The sequence below is a fragment of the Pogona vitticeps genome, chromosome 2, assembly GCF_051106095.1.
Source record: "Pogona vitticeps strain Pit_001003342236 chromosome 2, PviZW2.1, whole genome shotgun sequence".
In the NCBI taxonomy this organism is placed as follows: Eukaryota; Metazoa; Chordata; class Lepidosauria; order Squamata; family Agamidae; genus Pogona; species Pogona vitticeps.
Genome location: NC_135784.1, coordinates 56,944,179 through 56,963,462, shown reverse-complemented (window position 1 = coordinate 56,963,462; position 19,284 = coordinate 56,944,179). Strand labels below are relative to the sequence as shown.

At 40.1% G+C, this 19,284-nt stretch overlaps 1 protein-coding gene across 1 annotated transcript in view; it reads left to right on the top strand.

The window, feature by feature from the left end:
* The window catches only part of PLXND1 (plexin D1), a 224,745-nt gene that overhangs the window by 185,972 nt on the left and 19,489 nt on the right, over positions 1 to 19,284 (top strand). The window contains exons 26-31 of the mRNA XM_072989488.2: positions 134 to 280; positions 4,126 to 4,282; positions 5,965 to 6,068; positions 7,714 to 7,777; positions 17,171 to 17,205; positions 18,160 to 18,264. Coding sequence (XP_072845589.2) covers positions 134 to 280; positions 4,126 to 4,282; positions 5,965 to 6,068; positions 7,714 to 7,777; positions 17,171 to 17,205; positions 18,160 to 18,264 — 612 coding nt within the window. The remainder of the gene's footprint in view (positions 1 to 133; positions 281 to 4,125; positions 4,283 to 5,964; positions 6,069 to 7,713; positions 7,778 to 17,170; positions 17,206 to 18,159; positions 18,265 to 19,284) is intronic.

Genomic DNA, 19,284 nt, shown 5'->3' with positions numbered 1-19,284 from the left:
ACCTCTTCCAGTATGGTAAAATCTGTAATTGGCATTGCGGATGATTCAGTAAGTGTATGGACAGGATTGCAAGAAATCTTCCTTGGTTCCTAATAATCAAATTATATCCTTTCTTTTTTTTTTCATCTACCAGGAAACAGTAGGGGAGCCTTTTTTCCTGCTGCTGTGTGCCATCAAGCAACAAATCAATAAAGGATCCATAGATGCCATCACTGGAAAAGCCAGGTATACACTCAATGAAGAATGGCTGTTGAGAGAGAACATTGAAGCAAAGCCAAGGGTAAGATATTCCTGTGCTTCACTAAAAGGAATTTGGTAAAAGGAATGTCTGTATCTGAACCTTAATATTAATATCTACCACCTTTAAAAATGGAATCACCTTTGATGAGTGCCGTTGTCCTGGATCTACATCAGCTCTAGATGTAGTTGGGATCACGTGTCTTGTTTCTGAACAGCCACAGCTAAGGTTACGTATTCCCCAATAGGCACAATGGCTAAGGTTGTGACAAAGGGAGAGGAATGCAGAGATGGAACATTGGATAAATATCCCTGTATCCATTCAGTCAGTGAGCTTCAGTGCAGCTGGCAGGCATTTTGCTGAGCTTTCTTTCCAGGGACAGTATAAGTTGGTTGACCTTTTAAGAATGAATCCAGTCTTCAGTCTCCCATGAGTACTTGGGACTGTGATGAGCACAGAAATATGGAAAAGGGAAACTATCCTTCAGCTTGGTTGACGTTCCAGGCGTTAGATCAAAAATGGGTAGGTATATTATGAATAAGTTAAAGGAACAGTTGTGATTCACAAGTTAAGATACACATAGAATTATGTACGCTAACTACATAGGTTTAAATCTAGATTCTACTTGAAGAGAGTAGACCTATTGAATGAGTTACTGAATGGTATCTCAAAACTGGTGTAAATCAAGCTGAGTCAACTCTGGTTAGAAGCACCAGTTGCATTCAGGCTGCTGTTTCCTTATGAATTGTGCATATCAGGTATCTGTGCTTTCAGAAGAGCAATCAAGAATACCTGAGCGGTCATATGTCATACTTCCAACAAAAGTGCATGTGGCTATATATCTAATTTTAAAACATCTGGTCACTAATACTTGCAAGGCAGAGAATATATCAGGCCTACTGAGAATTCCATCTGATTGGCTGACATCCAGGATATGCTGAAAAAATAAATATTCTAGGATCATTTGCTACCCTGTTTCCCCCAAAATAAGACCTAACCTGAAAATAAGCCCTACTATGATTTTTCAGGATGCTTGTAATATAAGCAGTACCCCCAAAATAAGTCCCATTTAAGTCAAACCCCGCCCTCCACCATTGTGCATAAAACATCCCCTGAAAATGGAGCAAAAAATAATATAAGACCCTGTCTTATTTTTGGGGAAACACAGTATATAACAATGAATTGGGTACAAAGAAAATGGAATGTCTCATTTTTACAGCTTCTGGCAAAATAGTAACTCTGCTGCTCGATGAAATGGTTGCTGGTTGTAAAGCTGAGTCCATGGTGTGAAGGCTTTTGTACTTCGTGTTACAGGAATTGTGCTGAAAAGTGATGCTATAAAATGCTTCATGTGGGACTATCTCATTCTAAGAATGTAAAGTCTGGGGAATGTGTTAGCTTCAGCCTGACAGTAAGTGCAATAGACAGACCTTTCAGAGTTCAGACCAAATTCTGCTTTTGATTACATTGCATAAATCAAGGGGGGCTCTCCTAGAATCAGTGGGGTCACTCAGGAACTGTGATGGTATAAATGAGAACAGGTTTTTGGCACTGTATTCTTTGCTGTGTTGCCCCAGATTCCTGTTACTGACTGATCTATAATTTATAATGCTAAAATAAGGAGTTTAGCTCAGTGAGTTAGGTATCTGGCTGCAGAACCAGAGATTGGGTGTTTCACTCCTGACTGTGCCTCCTTTGAGAAGAGCCAGCCTGTGTGGCCTTGGGCAAGCTGCACAGTTCCACACTGCCACCAGGAAAAAAAAAGGAATAGTAAACTACTTCTGAGTATTCTCTCCCTGGAAAACCCTGAAAAAAGGTCTCCATAAATCAGAATTGATTTGATGGCACATGATTATATTATTATTTAAAGAAGTTAATCAGTCAGTATCTTTGCAGAGATAATTTCATAGGAACAAATCAAAAAAAGTGCCACAGGCTCTTTTTCACAAGCAGCTCAAATGAAGGTGAATGCACAATTCCTGGATGATGATAAATCAAGTCTGTGCAGAGATGTAATCAGCAGGCCAGGAAGTGTTGATAAAGTAATTCTCTATGTAGATTTTGTATCTACTTTATGCTTTTAAATTCTGTCCCAGACCATGCACAAATCATATGCTGATCACAGCGATGTGTATAGCTCAGCTGTTAAGGAGTGCTTGTCACTGTAGCTACACTTTGTCTTGGTAGCTACAATGGCACCCTGCATTACCCTTGCATCCTTCTGCCCTGTCTACCTATTGCAGGTACATTCAAACCAACGACGATAATAGGGCTGTACAAAATGCTATCGTAAAGCCATATGGACATGTTATCCTCTCCAAATACACTGCTTCTCCATGTATATTGTTTTAAATATGTACAGTTGGGGCCCCTAATCCATTTAGTCCAAAGCCATCTACAGTGGGGTCTTGACTTAAGAACGGCTTGAGTTAAGAACATTTTGACTTAAGAACCGCTCTCATAGGAAAATATTGACTTGACTTAAGTACTTAGATTTGAGTTAAGAACTGAAAAAAACCCACGTGGGAGGCAGGGAAAGTGCAAAAAGTGAACTTTCAGTTAACTGTTGGCCAGTGAAAAGGGTGCCTGTCTGCTTCCTCACTCCTCCCAGCGTTTAGAGAGTGGATTGGGAGACAGTCTTCGGACTGCCTGGGACTGTACTGCCTGGACTGTATTTTCCCTGCCTTCCCTGAACCTTTCTTGACCTAAGAAAAAAAGAAACAAAATATCCCCCTCTAGTGGTCGAAGGCGGAATAGCAGCTTCCCATTAGTTTCTATGGACGGAAAAGAGCAGATACGGATCAAATGGTTTTCAATGCATTTCTATGGGAAATGCAGATTTGACCTGAGAACTTTTTGACTTGAGAACCGCCTTCCAATACGGATTAAGTTCTCAAGTCAAGACCCCACTGTACTGTATTGTAGGATCTGCAGAAAAATCTTTCCTGGGTTTGCATAAATTAGAGATTCTTGTAAGTAGAAATGCCAGGAGTTGAAAATGGGACATTGTTTATACAAGAGTATATGCAAGGGATGAGGAACATGTAGCCCTACAAATTTTCTTGGATTGCAGCTGTCTGCATTCCTCTGTATTGCGTTTGCTGGCTAGAAGCAATAAGAGTTGCTATCCAACAGCATCTGGATGGGGACACATTTCCCATCCCTGCATTCACAGAAATCTGGAGTCACTAATTCTGTTGTGCTGGTGGGCATCTGGTAACACAAAAATTGGATGTAAACCTATAAGGAATCTCCCATTTTATCATCCCCCATTTGCAGTTTGAAGTGGTACAACTGAGGCACTGGCTTAACATCTCAGCTACTTGTATTTGTAAGAAGTAGGCTTGTTGATCAGGCAGACAAGCTCAGTTGATTCGTTTCTCTCCTCGTTCAGAGAACAGGATCAGAGAAGATCTTATAGTAGATGCTTTTATTGTTTAGACCTCCTTTATGATGTATGACGCTGAGATTTTTAATAGTTCATCATCACAGTAAGCCAGTGTAAGTCTATTAGCTGCCATTGTGCTACATCCATATTCACTGGTGTTAAATTTCAATTTTATTTCCTATAAAAGTGATTTTATAGAAGGAAATGACAACAGTTATTTTTCCTGCCTTCTGCTTGAGATGGTTCTTGTATTTCAGTTAAGTTCATGCACATGACAATTAAGGAGAATCTACACAATTATTCTTCATGCTTTCATAGTGCTTTGAATAAAATAATCAGCTTCACTGAGCGGAATTGTAAATCAGCACTTTTCATGAGCTTTAAAATTTGTCTCTTTTTAAAGGCTGTGTATCAAGATTTTTTTAGTTTGTTACAGGCCTTTTATGCCTTGCAGTTTGAACATACCACCCATACTCTAACCAGCCATCTTTCTCCTCAGAATCTGAATGTGTCTTTCCAAGGATGTGGAATGGACTCCCTGACTGTTCGTGTTATGGACACGGACACTCTCAGCCAAGTTAAAGAGAAAATACTTGAAGCCTTTTGTAAGAATATTCCTTATTCCCAGTGGCCGAGGGTAGAAGATGTTGATCTAGGTAAAGATCCCTTTTTCTGTTAAGGAAATGAATACTCATCATACATGGTCATAAAGCTCAAGCATAGAGTGACTGCACTCATGAGTTTATATTTGGCAGTCCCCTCTGGATTAAGTAGTGCCTAACAAGCTTATTGGTGAGGACAGTTTTTTGTTTTAATGGAGTGTCATTCCGGTCCCCCCCCCCCCAGATCTCAGATTTCCAATTAACACAGGTTAAAGTTCATGTCCCCATTGTCTTCATTAGGGCTGTTCCTTTGCACAATGGATTGGAGCCATCCAGAGTGACCTGGTTGCCAGATGGTGCGGGGTGTAAATCCAATAGAATAAATAAATAAATAAATAAATAAATAAATAAATAAATAAATAAATAAATAAATAAATAAATAAATAAATAAATAAATAAATAAATAAATCCCTCTTATGCAAGTAGTTGCCAAAGAGGAACTATTTGGTACATCCTCTGGGACTAACAATCATCCATTGTACTCATTTCTTCAGAATTACAGCCTGTCACTAAGGTAAAGCTCCCAAACTGATGAATGAATCCTACTCCCCAGAAATGAAAAGTGACATGAGGGAAAATGGAGTAGGGTGAGAATTATTGATTAGATAATTATCACAAGTCATGGAATGGCCCAGTTGCTCAGTCTGGCACAAAATCTTAGTACTCCAAACATACCCTCCACAAATCTGCCCTATTGTTTTTGATCATCTACAACTAAGAGCTTCTGGATGGGCTGGGATGTTTGTTAAGGCACTTAGTATTAGGTACCTGGAACGAAAAATAAGGTTTTTCGTAGCAGGAAAGCTAAGGAATGCATCTTCCAAATATAAAATTAGGGAGCAGGACAGTAAATATAGTGACACTCATGGAGACATCAGAGATTTACCTTCAGAGAGCACAGAAAACAAGATCATAATACTAAGGCAATTTCTATTATCCACTGATGGAAATGGGCATTAGCTAAAGACCAGAAAAGGATGTTTATAAGCAGACAGTGGGATGTGATTTTTATAAGTAAATTTAGATTTGTTTACATTATCATTCTCAAGCTATGTTCTACCAATTGAAACCCAGTGAACTCACTGTTGCTTGAGGCAGTGGCATCCAACCTTAGATCCCCAGTTGTTTTTGGTCTAAAATCCTTGGAGCTTTCACCACTAGCTGTGCCGGCCAGGATTTCTGGGAGTTCTAGTCCAAGAACATCTGGGAACTCAGGTTTGGGAACCAATATCCTAAGGTGTTCACCAACAACTTCTTTGTAAAGGAGAATTAATTTGCTTTTTAAAAATAGAGATAATTGAATCCAGGAAATTAAATGCATTCTTTAATTCTACAGCCATGTTTCCTTTTTTACACATGGTAGACATCTGTAAACTCTGCCTGAATTAGTGTATGATGTATAATATGAAAATGCATAATATCAGAATACAATGCTGTGGTTGTAATGTTTTCACCTAGTTGACATAACGTGAAATGATTTTTCATACTGGTACTCAGAGTTCTCTATATTTGAAATGTGTGGCTCAAGCATGCCTTTTAAGTGCAGTAGAGCTTGCCACTGACACACCTGTGTCCCTTGTTAAATATGGCATATAAACAAGAGGAATCACTTGCGTTCTTGTTAGCACAGGCTTTGTTCAAGCAGGCTTTCCATTTGATCCACTTTCTTTACTTAGAATGGTTTGCCACAAGCACTGAAAGTTACATCCTTCGGGACCTTGATGACACTTCAGTGATGGAAGATGGCAGGAAGAAACTGAACACATTAGCACATTATAAGGTAAAAAGTGTGAATGCTCCAAGAACTTCCCTTCCTTTGGGTCTGACATTCCTTGGGGACCTAACACGATTTGCTTTCTAAGCAGGATTAGCAGAAGCAAGCAGGAAGATTGCCATAACTCCATGAGACCTTCTGGGGAACAGACATCTGCCCTGGCGAGAAACTCGTTAATATTGCAACACATCGAGACTAATTAAATGCTCTTCATGCAAAACAAGTTATTGCTAGGGAAAAAAAGCCTTTTCCCAGTGGCTGCAATCCATCCTAATTAATATCATACCATTCCTCTTTCTTGTTGACAGTGATGTCAGAGTTCCCATTGGTTTCTTACGGGAGCATGGTTTACCCACAAATGGTCTTTTTTTTCTTTCTGTTTCATTAAAAAAAGAATGCCATTTAAAGTGGGAGAAGATCACTGAAGCCTATATTCAAAGTAATTTCATGTGCCTGTATTAATTTAATGCAAAGAGTCATGAAAGCAACTTCATTCAAATTATATCAAGTTAAAACTGTGTTTGGCCATTATGATTGGCCAAGCATATGCCTGGTTGGATGCTTGATTGGACCTAGGTATGAGATTGATCAGTGGGAGTGTTTTGGAAGAATTCCTATCAAGGGGGCACATGCAAAATGTTGTCATAATGAAAAATTCATGGCATCTTGCAGGAAGAATCTGCAAGCAGAATATTAAGTTTGTTCCTTCTGCTGTTCATGAATCTTTCATGAAAAATCTATGCAGATTTTATCATTCTGATCTGATGTTTCCCAGCCTGCTTACAGAAGAATAATATAAATGTGAAATGATTCTTAAGAGTACAAACCTGTGCGTTCGTATTCAGGACTAAGACTCACTGTGTTCAGTGCACCTTACTCCTTATCATGTTGGAGACTGCAGCCGTAACAACACACTTTAGCCAGCATTATTGTCATATTCTTTTGGTTTGTTTCTTTTTCACTCTGTACTTATCTACATAAAATTTCTGTTGAAACAAAGAATGACTGGTCCTTGTGTATTGTAGATATCTCAGTAAATTTGATGCAGCATGCAAAGAAAGAGAGTGGAAATCATGAGATTAGACCATGATATGGTCAATTACAGCTTTTGTCCAGTTATTAATGTTTATAATCAATATGGTGCTATTGGATGCATTCAGAGCTTTTTTTAAAGTCTAGTAAGGGGAAAGAGGCCCAACCCTAGCTCTGTTAAATTGTTCCAAAGTATTTGAATTGCTCCTGATAGTTTTATGGTAATTTTATTGATTGACCCTAAGATCTGCTGATACAGACTGGGTTATAAAATATTTTAATTAATAAATAAGAGATTCAGTGCATGGTTTCTTGTCATTTGTGGAAATGTTTGAATTTCTGTAGCAAGAGAGAAGTGCTTTTGCATAGCATCCTCCCTACCCCAGTAGTACTGTACAGCAGTGGTTATCATATGATCTGGAAAATTTTATCTACTTATCACAGCAATTATGCAAGAATCTGCAAGTAGGTATGCAGCCTAAGTGTTGCAAATAGAAACTGTTGTTCTCCCACTAATATTTGGAGAATTGAGAGATATAAATATCCCCTTCATTCATTATTACTTAAGTGTCACAATATAATAAGCTGTTTATTCCTAATTTTGTACCTTTCCTCGCAGATCCCTGATGGTGCATCCCTAGCTATGAGCTTAACAGATAAGAAAGATACCACGCTAAGCAGAGGTAAATTGCTACTCTTTCTTTCACCTGCACACATGATTTATGGGACAGGAGAGAAGTTAAATCAGAGTAGGAATGTGCCTTGGAGATCACTGTCCAAAGATCAAACTACATGCGACTCTCAATTGTCTGTGGCTTATCTGAAATGCTGTTGTTATTTAATGTGTTTTGTTTTACAACATGCTGTCATGAAGGTTACATTTGGACCAGGGGGAAAAAAGCAACTGACAGTATGATTCTAGCAAATAGACATCCTGAGAAGAAAAGGTTACCAACCTCCTCCCCTTATGTCAGTTTGATGTTTTTGTTGCCAGCTTCCATGTCTGCACTTCGTAAGACTCCATTTTTATAACAAGTTAAAAGGCGCCTGTTCCTGATATGAACCCCTGGGTGGCTTCCATTGCTCCCATTCCTCCATTGTGAGACCTGGCCCTTTATTCTAATTCTCTGCTTCCTGTTCTTTGACCGGTTTCGTGACATACGAGGACTTCCCTTCTCATCATACAATGTTTGCTCAGGGGTCTTTAGTGGGAGACGTTGTTGAAAAGCTTTTGAAGACCCAGGCATATAACATCAGCTAGATCCTGCCTACATGTTTATTGCCACTTTCAAAGATAATGAGGCAGGATGTGGCTTTGGTTCATTCTCAGCTGGGCTTTCCCTGCTGATATCATTAGGAACTGTGATTTGCTTGTTTGTAATTTGTCGTTAAAAATCTAGAATGTCCTCACTGTTGGCCTCAATTCCTCATTTTCCCATCCTGGAAATCAAGTCAGGCAGAGTTCTTTTCTGCACTTAGGTGGAAAGAATTTACTAAGTTTTTCTGAAAACCCCTTATTCACCTTTAGTACTCCTTTAATTCCATGGTCCAACCACCACCTCCTGCCTGACTTCATGTGCCTAACGTATTTACAGATTTTTAAATTATTAATATCATGGGTCTTGACACTGCATCCTTCATTTTGCAATCCTACTTGTCTGCTTGCATTTCCTTTCTGCAAGTTGTGTTCAGTCTGCCTTTGAATTGTGGTGCTGGAGGAGGCTCTTGAGAATCCCCTGGACTGCAAGGAGAACAAACCTATCAGTTCTAAAGGAAATCAACCCTGAGTGCTCACTGGAAGGACAGATCCTGAAGCTGAGGCTCCAGTACTTTGGCCATCTAATGAGAAGAAAAGACTCCCTGGAAAAGACCCTGATGTTGGGAAAGTGTGATGGCAAGAGGAGAAGGGGACGACCGAGGATGAGATGGCTGGACAGTGTCTGCGAAGCAACCAACATGAACCTGACACAACTCCGGGAGGCAGTAGAAGACAGGAGGGCCTGGCGTGCTCTGGTCCATGGGGTCACGAAGAGTCGGACACGACTAAACGACTAAACACACACACAACACAAGTTGTGTTCCACTTTCTCCATCTCATTTAGACAATACTTTTAGTTTCTGGAAAAAAGTTTTTCCCCCATCCCTGATAGATTTCCCATAAACACACTCTGTTTACTAGCCATGCTGGTAACTTCTTGGATTTTACAGAGGTTTTCTGGTTTGAATGTGATTGTAGTGGAGTTCCCTGACACCTTTCTGCTTATAAATTATACAACTTAGGTCTCAGTGACATGTTGTACTACTCTTACATTTGCATTGGTTTAGCACACTTGAAATTGAATTAAAAATCTTCAAATATGCAACATAGAACTAATTTTTTATATTTTTTGGTTGGGAACTGGGAGTATTTAAGCACCTATGTGGGGTTGTGTATTTCAAACTGATTCTGATCTTGCATATTTTTTTACTTGTTTGGCATGTGTGATCTTGTGTGCCAGAGTAAATATTGTCTGTCGTGGTCTTCAGGGTTTGCTGAATTTTGTGTGCCAAGTGGAACGGGTTTTGGACTGCAGGATATCCTGTTCCCTTTATCAGTTTCTGTTGTAGGGCTGTATCAATCTAGTACTATGCTACTTCATAACTTCTATTGAAAACATAAATATTTTTAAAAAACACAGTTTAGGCTAGACATGGTGATTCCTAATGGTCAGAGAAAATGACTTTTAGAGTAGTTGTGGGTTGTGTTATAGGCTGCTGATGCTGCTTTTGCTAAATAAAATTTGTTGAGTCAGCTGTCTCAAGGCAGGCAAGCTCCATCTCAAGAAAGGAACAAGGTATGGTTTAGATCAGGGTTATCCAAACTTTTCAGCAGGAGGGCCACATCATATATGCTCCACATTTTTGAAGGTACACACACAGCCACACTCACACCCACCCACCTGCATTCATGTACTCCTGCATGCATGCTGGCATGCACTCCCGCATGTACGCACTCCCGCATGCACGTAGATGTGTGTGTACTGGGCTGAATGAAAAGGCAAAGGCGGGCCAGATGTGGTCCATGGGCCATAGTTTGGAAACCTCTGGTTTAGGTGAAGAATTTTTCCTGGTTACAAAAACAAAACAGAAAAAACTTGGAAAACCAGGACCCAGAGTGCTGAAGTGCTAATATACAGTACCACACAACTTACACATACCAGTACAAAAACTGTGTGATGTTAAATCAATTTCTAAAAATACTAACTGGCTCCCAATTTAATTCAACAATATAATGTGCCCTTAGCTGATATCAATGCATTCAGCATCACATGTAGAAAGTAAAGCATACAAACTACCGTATTTCTCGCACCATAAGACGCACTTTTCCCCCCAAAAAAAACATTGAGGGAAAAGTGTGTGCGTCTTATGGAGCGAAATTCCCAGATTATTTTTTCCTGTTTTCTTCGCCTAAAAATTTGGTGCGTCTTATGGAGAGGTGCGTCTTATGGAGTGAAAAATACGGTATCTTCCATGAGATAATTTTTTAAAAATATTATATTTCTCTTCTACCTTTTTCCGAGGAACTCAAAGTAGTATGTATTCTCACAACCATCCTATGTAATGCAGTAGCTAATCACTAGCCCAATATCACCCACTGAGCTTGATGGCTCAGTGGAGATGTGAAGCTTTATCCTTCTACAACACTTACCATGACATAACAAATTCATGCCCATCCTCTTAAATCTTAGGGTGATTCATCTTTTAATATGACTGTTAATTGTTGTATAACAGAAAATTAAATGATGAATTATGAGATTTTCTAGCTAAAAAGTCCAGGGATGAGGCATAGAAGATCCAGTAGTAATACCCATCCTATGGAGATCTCAGGCCACTATATAATACCATTATTAAGCCATCATTATTGGATCTCACTATTATGGAATATTATCAGCCAATGTCCAGTCTTCCTTTTTTCAGCAAGAATTCTAGAGTGTAAACTGAATTTCCTTATATATTAGATTAAACTGAGTATTTAGTTCTTTCTGATTAGGATGCAAGTCCAGTTTGGGGAATAAAACAGTTTTTTTTAGCAAATATAGAGTTTGTTTCCCTGTTGGTTCTGCTAATTCTGCTTCATTTAGTACCATCAACAATGATATGGGCCTCCTGTCAAAGTGGTTAAACTGCTGTATTGCAGTCAAGACTCTGCTCATGACTTGAGTTAGATCCAGTGGGCTCAGGTAATGGCTCAAGTTTCACTCAGCCTTCCCTCCTGCCGAGTTCAGTAAATTGAATACCCAGCTTGCGCGGAGAGGGCAATGTGTAGCCTGCATAATTAACTCTAAACCACCCAAGGCGCTTTTAAGCACTATGGGGTAATATATAAGGAACATACTTTGCTTGGCCATTCTAGGATCCATACCTAGTGGAGGATCTGGGGGCATCATTCTGTGGTGCTTCAGGTCCTGTTCGGCACAATAATCTTCAAAAGCAGTGCTGAGAGATTCTTGTTAAGCTGCCTAATCATTGGCTCTAGTGGCTTTTCAGGCCCCTAATTTATCCCCAATGGTTTATAACATCTACATGAAGACAGGGAAAGAATTGTGGTTTGGGTACTACCTGTATGTATGCAACAATGAGTTAAATCTCTGCTTTTCAACTTTTGCCAAAAAGTCTGGAACTACTGAACTATTGACTAGATGTGACAATGGATTGCACGGGGTCTCCAATTTTTGAGGTTTAGTCCTTTTCTGTGGTAGCACTTCAGATATTAAATTTCTTCCCAGTGGAGATTAGCTTAACTTCTCCCCTGATTATTTTTATGCAAGGAAAAAATGTTTATTTTTCTTGGCTTTTAATAAGTTTATTCTGAGTTTTTCACTCTTTTTGGTTTGAATGATCTTGCTTTGATAGTTGCTTTTAACTTTGGCTTTGTAGAAAGTTGTTTTGTAAAGTCCCTTGGAGGTGCCTAGCAGGATCAAGAGGCAAGATGAAAAAATGTTGAGGATGATGTGTGGTGTGTTTCTCCTGGAAAAGTAGAAGTTACATAAAAAAATGAGTGGGCTTTTCCTACTTGGGGATGGAAGGAACTAACATGGTATGAAATACTACAGAAGTGTTGTGTACTGCCTTGAATTCTTTTTAAGGAGAAAGGCAGGATAAAAAATTTTTAAATAAATTAATTTTGTCAGACTTGGATTTTAGTTCTGAGAATGCACCAAACCTTCTCGACCTTTTCAAGCTCCATTTTGGATTTCAGTAGTTAACAACTCTTTCTTAGAAAAGCATATGTTGCAATAAATCCTCCAGTCAGTAAGACAGAGGTGGTGAATGTACATTTTCCGGATGTTGTTGGACCGTCAATGGTTTGGGGCCATAATGGTAGTGAGAGAGCATGGGAATGCCACATGTCACCCATCCCTACTATAAGGAACAGCAGTGTTCCTCAGGCATGTTACCATGTGAGGCTTCCAGTGGTTTTTAGTGGTTCTTGCTTCCATTGAATTTGTAGACCTTGCTGGAAGGCTAATACAGCATGTGCTATCAATGTCTCTCTCCCACTTTTTGTTCTAAAATGATATTGTTTCAGCGTTTACATATTTACCGCAAGAGACACTTGAGAGACAGTTTAAGCCTCATCTGTGAAGATGCGCTTCATCTTTCCATCCAAGGTGGAAGCGCCTCTGATGCTATGAGACATTTTCATAGCTCTGATGTAACCTCCTCGTCATGACATTGTTTTGTTGTGACTAGAACTTAGCAAAATTCTCATCTCCATGACAGTGACAGTGATTAAACCACAGTAATTTATACCATTCATCTGAAAGCCTTTTGCCTCCTCTACAAAACTGAGTAGGATTGATGGCCAGACAGAGACAGAAAAGAAGAGCAGACACTGAGTGCCCTGTTTGCTGCAATGCATGACGTTCTCTGAATGACGGCCAGCAATCTGAATTGGGGGAAGAATGGGTGTCCAAGCAATGCCCAACACAGCAAAGGGTATTTTGGCAGAGCTCTGCATTGGCCCCAGGCCTGGAGCCATCCATAAATATAATACAGCATCGGTTATCAGACTGGATGTTATGAGGTCATCCTCCTCACTGACGCTAAATAGGGTTGGTTGCTGACCTTTGGACTTGAATAGCTGTCTTTTCTATTGCAATGCATCAGCTGCCAATCTCCACCTACTTCAGTCACCGGGCAGAATTGCTTTTAACTGTGTAAGTGGCCTACAAGAAGGAGATCAGGTTTCCAGCAATCACTGTGGCTCTTTGAGATAGAAATTGCTGAATAAAGTCCTTCAGAGTTGGAAATGAAAAATTCAAAGGTTACCAGCAAAGAGGAACTCAGAGCTATTTTGCTTTTTTTTCTCTCTGAGAAATAAAGTCTTGAAAAAGTTCTCTGGAAAAGAAAATGGATTTTTCTTACAGTGTAATCCTATACAGAGCTATACAGAAGTAAGACCAATTGATTTCAGTGAGACTCAGAGCATGGTTACACTATGAACATGAATTGGTAGCTGGATTGGGGGGGTTGAAATTGGTTAAAGTCATGTGGTACATGGTGTTCGGGTCAGTGTGTGCATCTTCTTGGAAAACGTTAAATCTGTTTTTCAGCTGTTGTATATCGGTTGAGGGGGCTACATGGGCTTTTAAAATCCTTGCAGTTCAGGCTTTGTCTTGCACCACTGTCTATTTCATAATTTCCCAGCTATTCCATAGGAAGCAGAGAGAAGCAGCATTTGGAAAAAGAAGCAGAGCGAAAGAGAGAGAGCTGCCAGGGACTGGAAGGAGAAAAAAACCAGTGCTCCTGAAAATATTCTGGCCCTTTTCGGCTCCAAAGAACACCAACCCAGGATAAACTGTGGATGTCTCACAGGTTAACGTCTCTTGACCTGGCAGGAGACACCACAGAAATCATGGGTCCATCTTGGGTGCATGGCTTTGCAGTGGTGCAAAAACATAGATCCAAGACACAGATCCTTATAGAGCCACATGACTTTTCATGGATCTACCCCAAACCACTGTCCAATTTATGGGCAGAGATGGGGCCTATGATCAATGTTTTTGCACCACAGCAAAGCCATGTGCTGATAGATCCATGATCTCTGTGGTGTAGTGTGTTGGTATTAACATCCTCATCATCACCTGCAGAGCTGGAAGGGACCCTATGGTTCATGGAGCCCAACCCCTATCAAGGAGGCACAGTGGGGAATCAAATGGCCTGATGCCTAAGCCACTGTGGTTTGGAGCAGATCCAACTTAAAATAATGAGGATCCATGCCTTGGATCCCTGTTTTTCTGCCACTGCAAAGCAATAAGCTGAAGGACCCATAATTTCTGTGGGTACGAATGGGATCTATAATTTTATAGTGGTTTGAGACAGATTCAATGTAAAAATCATGTGGACTTATGAGGATCCACACCTCAGATCCATGTTTTTGTCCCAGTGCAAAGACAGTTCTTCTTTCCCTCAGACAGTTGCAGGAGGAATGTAGGGAACAACAACAGCCACTCTTCATGGCCTTCATAGATCTTACAAACGCATTTGACTTGGTTAGCAGGGATGGCCTTTTAAAAATACTTCCTGAGATTGGATGTCCATCCTGACTCTTTAACATCATCAGGTCCTTTCATGAGTAAATGAAGGGCACTGTAGTTTTTGATGGCTCAACATCAGATCCCTTTGACATCCGAAGTGGAGTGAAACAGGGCTGTCATGCTGAAGCACGCTTTTGGAACTGCAACAGAAGGTGTCTATCTCTGGACTAGATCAGATGAGAAGCTCTTTAATCTCTCTAGATTGAGGGCAAAGACCAAAGTCCAACTGAAATGCATGGGGGACTTCCTCTTCACCGATGATGCAGCCATTATTGCTCACTCTGCTGAAGACCTCCAACAACTCATGAACCATTTTAGCAAGGCCTGCCAAGACTTTGGACTTACAATCAGCCTGAAGAAAAGACAAGTCATGGGCCAGGGCATGGACTCATCTCCCTTTATTACCATCTCTACACGAGAATTGGAGGTGATTCATGATTTTGTGTACCTTGGCTCAACAATCTCTTGCACACTCTCTCTAGACATCGAGCTGGATAAACACATTGGCAAAGCAGCTACCATATTCTCTAGACTCACAAAGAGAGTATGGCTGAATAAGAAGCTGACAGCATATACCAAAATCCAGGTCTATAGAGCCTGTGTCCTGAGTACACTCCCGTACTGCAGTGAGTCCTGGACCCTTTGTGCATGGCAGGAGAGGAAGCTGAACACTCAGGCATGTTGTGAGAATGGTTGATGGTGGGATTCCAAAAGATCTCCTGTATGTAGAATAAGTGCAGGGAAAGCTCCCCAGAGGGAGACCACAGCTGTGATACAATGATATCTGCAAGCGTGATCTGACTGCCTTAGGAATGGACCTCAACAGATGGGAAACCTTGACATCTGAGCATACAGCATGGCCTCTCCGATTTTGAAGAGACCCTTGTCCAGCAGGCTGAGGCAAAGAGGCAGTCCAGAAACCAGCAAAATCAGGGAGCCGGACAAGGGACAGATTGTACAGTGGGGTCTCTACTCAAGAACTTAATCCATATTGGAAGGTGGTTCTCAAGTGGAAAAGTTCTTATTTAGAATCTGCATTTCCCATAGGAATGCATTGAAAACCATTTAATCCGTATCTGCTCTTTTCCGTCCATAGAAACTAATGGGAAGCTGCTATTCCGCCTTTTACCACTAGAGGGGGAAATTTTTTCTTTTTTTCCCCCCTTAGGTCAGGGAACAGTGTTAAAAGCACTTCTGACGAAGCTAATTTTGAAGCAATGGACTGAAAACCAATTAATCCCTTCTGGCTGTTTTTTTGTTATGTAGAGGTGCGTTTGTACATTGAAGCATTAGTTCCCATAAGAACTAATGCAAAGCTAGTTAATACGTACTCTACCACTAGGGGGAGAATTTTTTTTTAACCTAAGATGACCTAAGGTTAAAAAAAGAGCAAGAAAGGTTTTTTTCCTGTTCTTATCTTGGATTTTTGTTCTCAAGTAGAAGCAAAATTTAGCAAACGGAGCTGTTCTTAAGTGGAATTGTTCTTAAGTAGGGACGTTCTTAAGTAGAGACCCCACTGTATCTGTCTTCAGTGTGGAAGGAATTGTCACTCTCAAATTGGCCTTCTCTAGCCACACTAGATGCTGTTTCAAGACCTCTATTCGGAGCATGTTACCATAGTCTCTCGAAACTGAAGGATGCCTACCTACCAGTATAAGAAATGTTTGACATTTCTACTTTATTACCCATTTTAATTCATTGTATAAGCAAGAGTCCTTGACAAGCCTACATAGTGAAAATGGTTAGATTGTTCACATCTCTTTTGTATCCTTTGTGGTAAAAATGTGTCCAGAAACTGGTAAACATAAGGGACAGGAATGGGAGAATAATCTTATGTACTTACTTATATACTCACAATGTACTTATATACTTACAATGACAATACATTTATTTGATTTACTTCAGTCATGGATTCTTACTACATTGTTATGGCTCACAGCTATGGATTTTCAAACTCATTTAAAAAAAGTTTTTCTTGCATACATTAGTTTCCTTAAACACACACACACATGGTTTGGGAGAGGGAAAGAGATTTATGTAATTAAGTTGTAAGTTATGAGTTCAAGGGAAGGGATTTGATTAATCAGGTCAGATTCACTCTCAGAGTCTGTTGAAATGAGTTCACAAAAGAGTTGACAAAATGGTCAGTGATGAATTGCTGCTGGGGTCAGAAATTGCTAGGCATGTGTGAACTCTAGCCATTGAAGAACGGGACCAGAAGCCCAAATCTCCTTCATTCCCAGCTCAGCTCAACCATTACATCAAGTCCTCAAATTAGAAACATGGATTTTGCTACCAGACCCCAAGTAAATGTCATCTTGGTTAGTTAATGTTTCATTGGTTAGAGTTACTGAGTGCAGTTAGTATATCATGTCTTATTATTACATATTACCAGAGAAATGCCCAAGAATTTTCTCCTAGAAAAGTACTTGCTGTGCAAAGTAGCACATTGATCCATTTCCTTTCCTTTATTTCCTCCCATCTTTTTTTTTTCAGTGAAAGATTTGGATACTGAAAAGTACTTTCATTTGGTAAGTATCCTGTTCCAAGAACTGTCCAGGATAATGACTCTCCCACTGTGGGTGGGCCCTGGATATTTTTTTCCTTAGGGAGATCTTTTCTCCCCTATTTCCTCTGTAGGAAATATCTATTTGGGAATTGGACCCACACACCAAGAAAGCATGTGAGGGACAAGGTATAGGAGATTTAAGGAAAATCTCATCAACATATACACATAAATCACAAAGAGCTATATACCGAGCTGTGGAAATAATTGCTTCAGCAGAATAGCTTGATGGGTGGGAAGCAGGTCTGGTCCAATGAAATTGCTAAATCTGTTTGTTATGAAACAAGCCCCTTCCTCCCCCACAGTGTAGCAGCGCATAATGAAAGGGCAGCACTACTCACACATAGTTTATTGTCAAAGGCAAAATCTAGGAATGCTTTCCATATGTACAATGTATATGCAGACTGATGCATTTGTCAGCCAGCCAGTTTGCTGGCCTCGGATCAGACCCCCCCCCCAAAGGAGGAGGTGCGGTTCAGACTCTTGTGGTTGCTTGCGTAATAAGGTAATAATTGAACCCACGTTCTGTTTTGTAGGAAGAAGTGCAGAACTCAATATTTTTTTAATCTTAATTTTCATCATAATGCTGCATATATATCTTGACATATGTTACCTTCAGGATGGCTGCCAGAAGAGAAAGGAACATTTTGTCTGGTGGTATTTCAGACAGCTGAATTTGCTGTAAACTTAAGCTATAGCAATAGTCCTTCATTAGGGAGAAAAGAGAGGAAGGAACTAAACAGCACACCTGGCAATTTATTTTTAATGTTGTTTCAGTGTATATAATGTGAATGCTTATAAAATGCAGTAATGTTCTCTCTGTCCCTCTCTTTAATTGTTGTTGTAGCAGCATTTATTTAAAGAAAAAAAATGTTTTTACTACTGTATATATATAATCTTCTCTTTTGCAATTGTTCAGGTCCTTCCCACAGATGAGCTGAATGAAAACAAAAAGTCTCATCGACAGAGTCATAGGAAAAAAGTCCTTCCCGAAATCTACCTGACCAGATTGCTCTCCACAAAGGTAAATGTGAAAGCTGAGCTAGGTGTGAACCATGGCAGCCCACAAACCCAGCCCACTTTGAATCAACCAGCGCTCCCAGTCACTATGCCTAGAATCCAGTTCTGTTGGATTCTGCTACTTTGGACAGAATCTTCAAAGCCTGCTGTCTCCTACGGGCCCCAGTGCAACCCCCAAACCTGGTCTGGTTGCTGGAAGACCCTCTGCAGCAGGTTTTTTGGCACCAAAGAGGGCTGCCACAGGAGAGAGGAAGGCAGTCCCAATTATACTGGCACTGTATAGGAAAGGGCAATGTTTGATTTTGGCCTTTGACTGAAAAGGTCTCATTTAATAGTCTACTAACTCTGCCTTCCTGGTGGATAGATAAAACAGCTGGCAAAAATCAGATCCATCAAGAAACACCTATCCCACTTTTTATATTTGTGATCTTTTCTTCACACTCAGAGGCCAGCATTCTGTCTCATTACATAACTGCAGAAATGGGATCACATAAGCATCCTTCCACCAATTCTGGCAGTCTTCCCTTTGCATGCCAAGTCTCAGACTGCTTGTGAGATTGGTCGCATGGTTGCTCATGCAGCAGAGGACTTCTCACAGTGAGGAAATGCTTATTCGTTTGACCTTTTTCACTGAATTAGGATACTTCCTGGAAGATAGTACAATTCACTGATTAAAAAATGAAAATAATATTTGTAGTGTGACCTTACAAACGTTCACTTGAAAAATAAGCCCCACTGTGTTTAATGGAGCTTATATATGTATTTATGCATAAAATCGCTATTTTTATCTGCAAACAAAAGTGGATTTCCTCCTTTATTTCTTAAATGGGAACGCTGTAGGAAATGTGATAATGTTTCTTCAAGATCTGTGTTTCATACTCATTAGAACTGTGTTGTTCATGCTAGAGGCTCAAGTATAGCACTGGTGAAATATCTAGAAGTGTTTGTTTCGGTGGTGATAACTGCCCTGTCTACAATGAGAAACTCCACTTTACAGCATCAACACTGATTTGAACACAAAGCT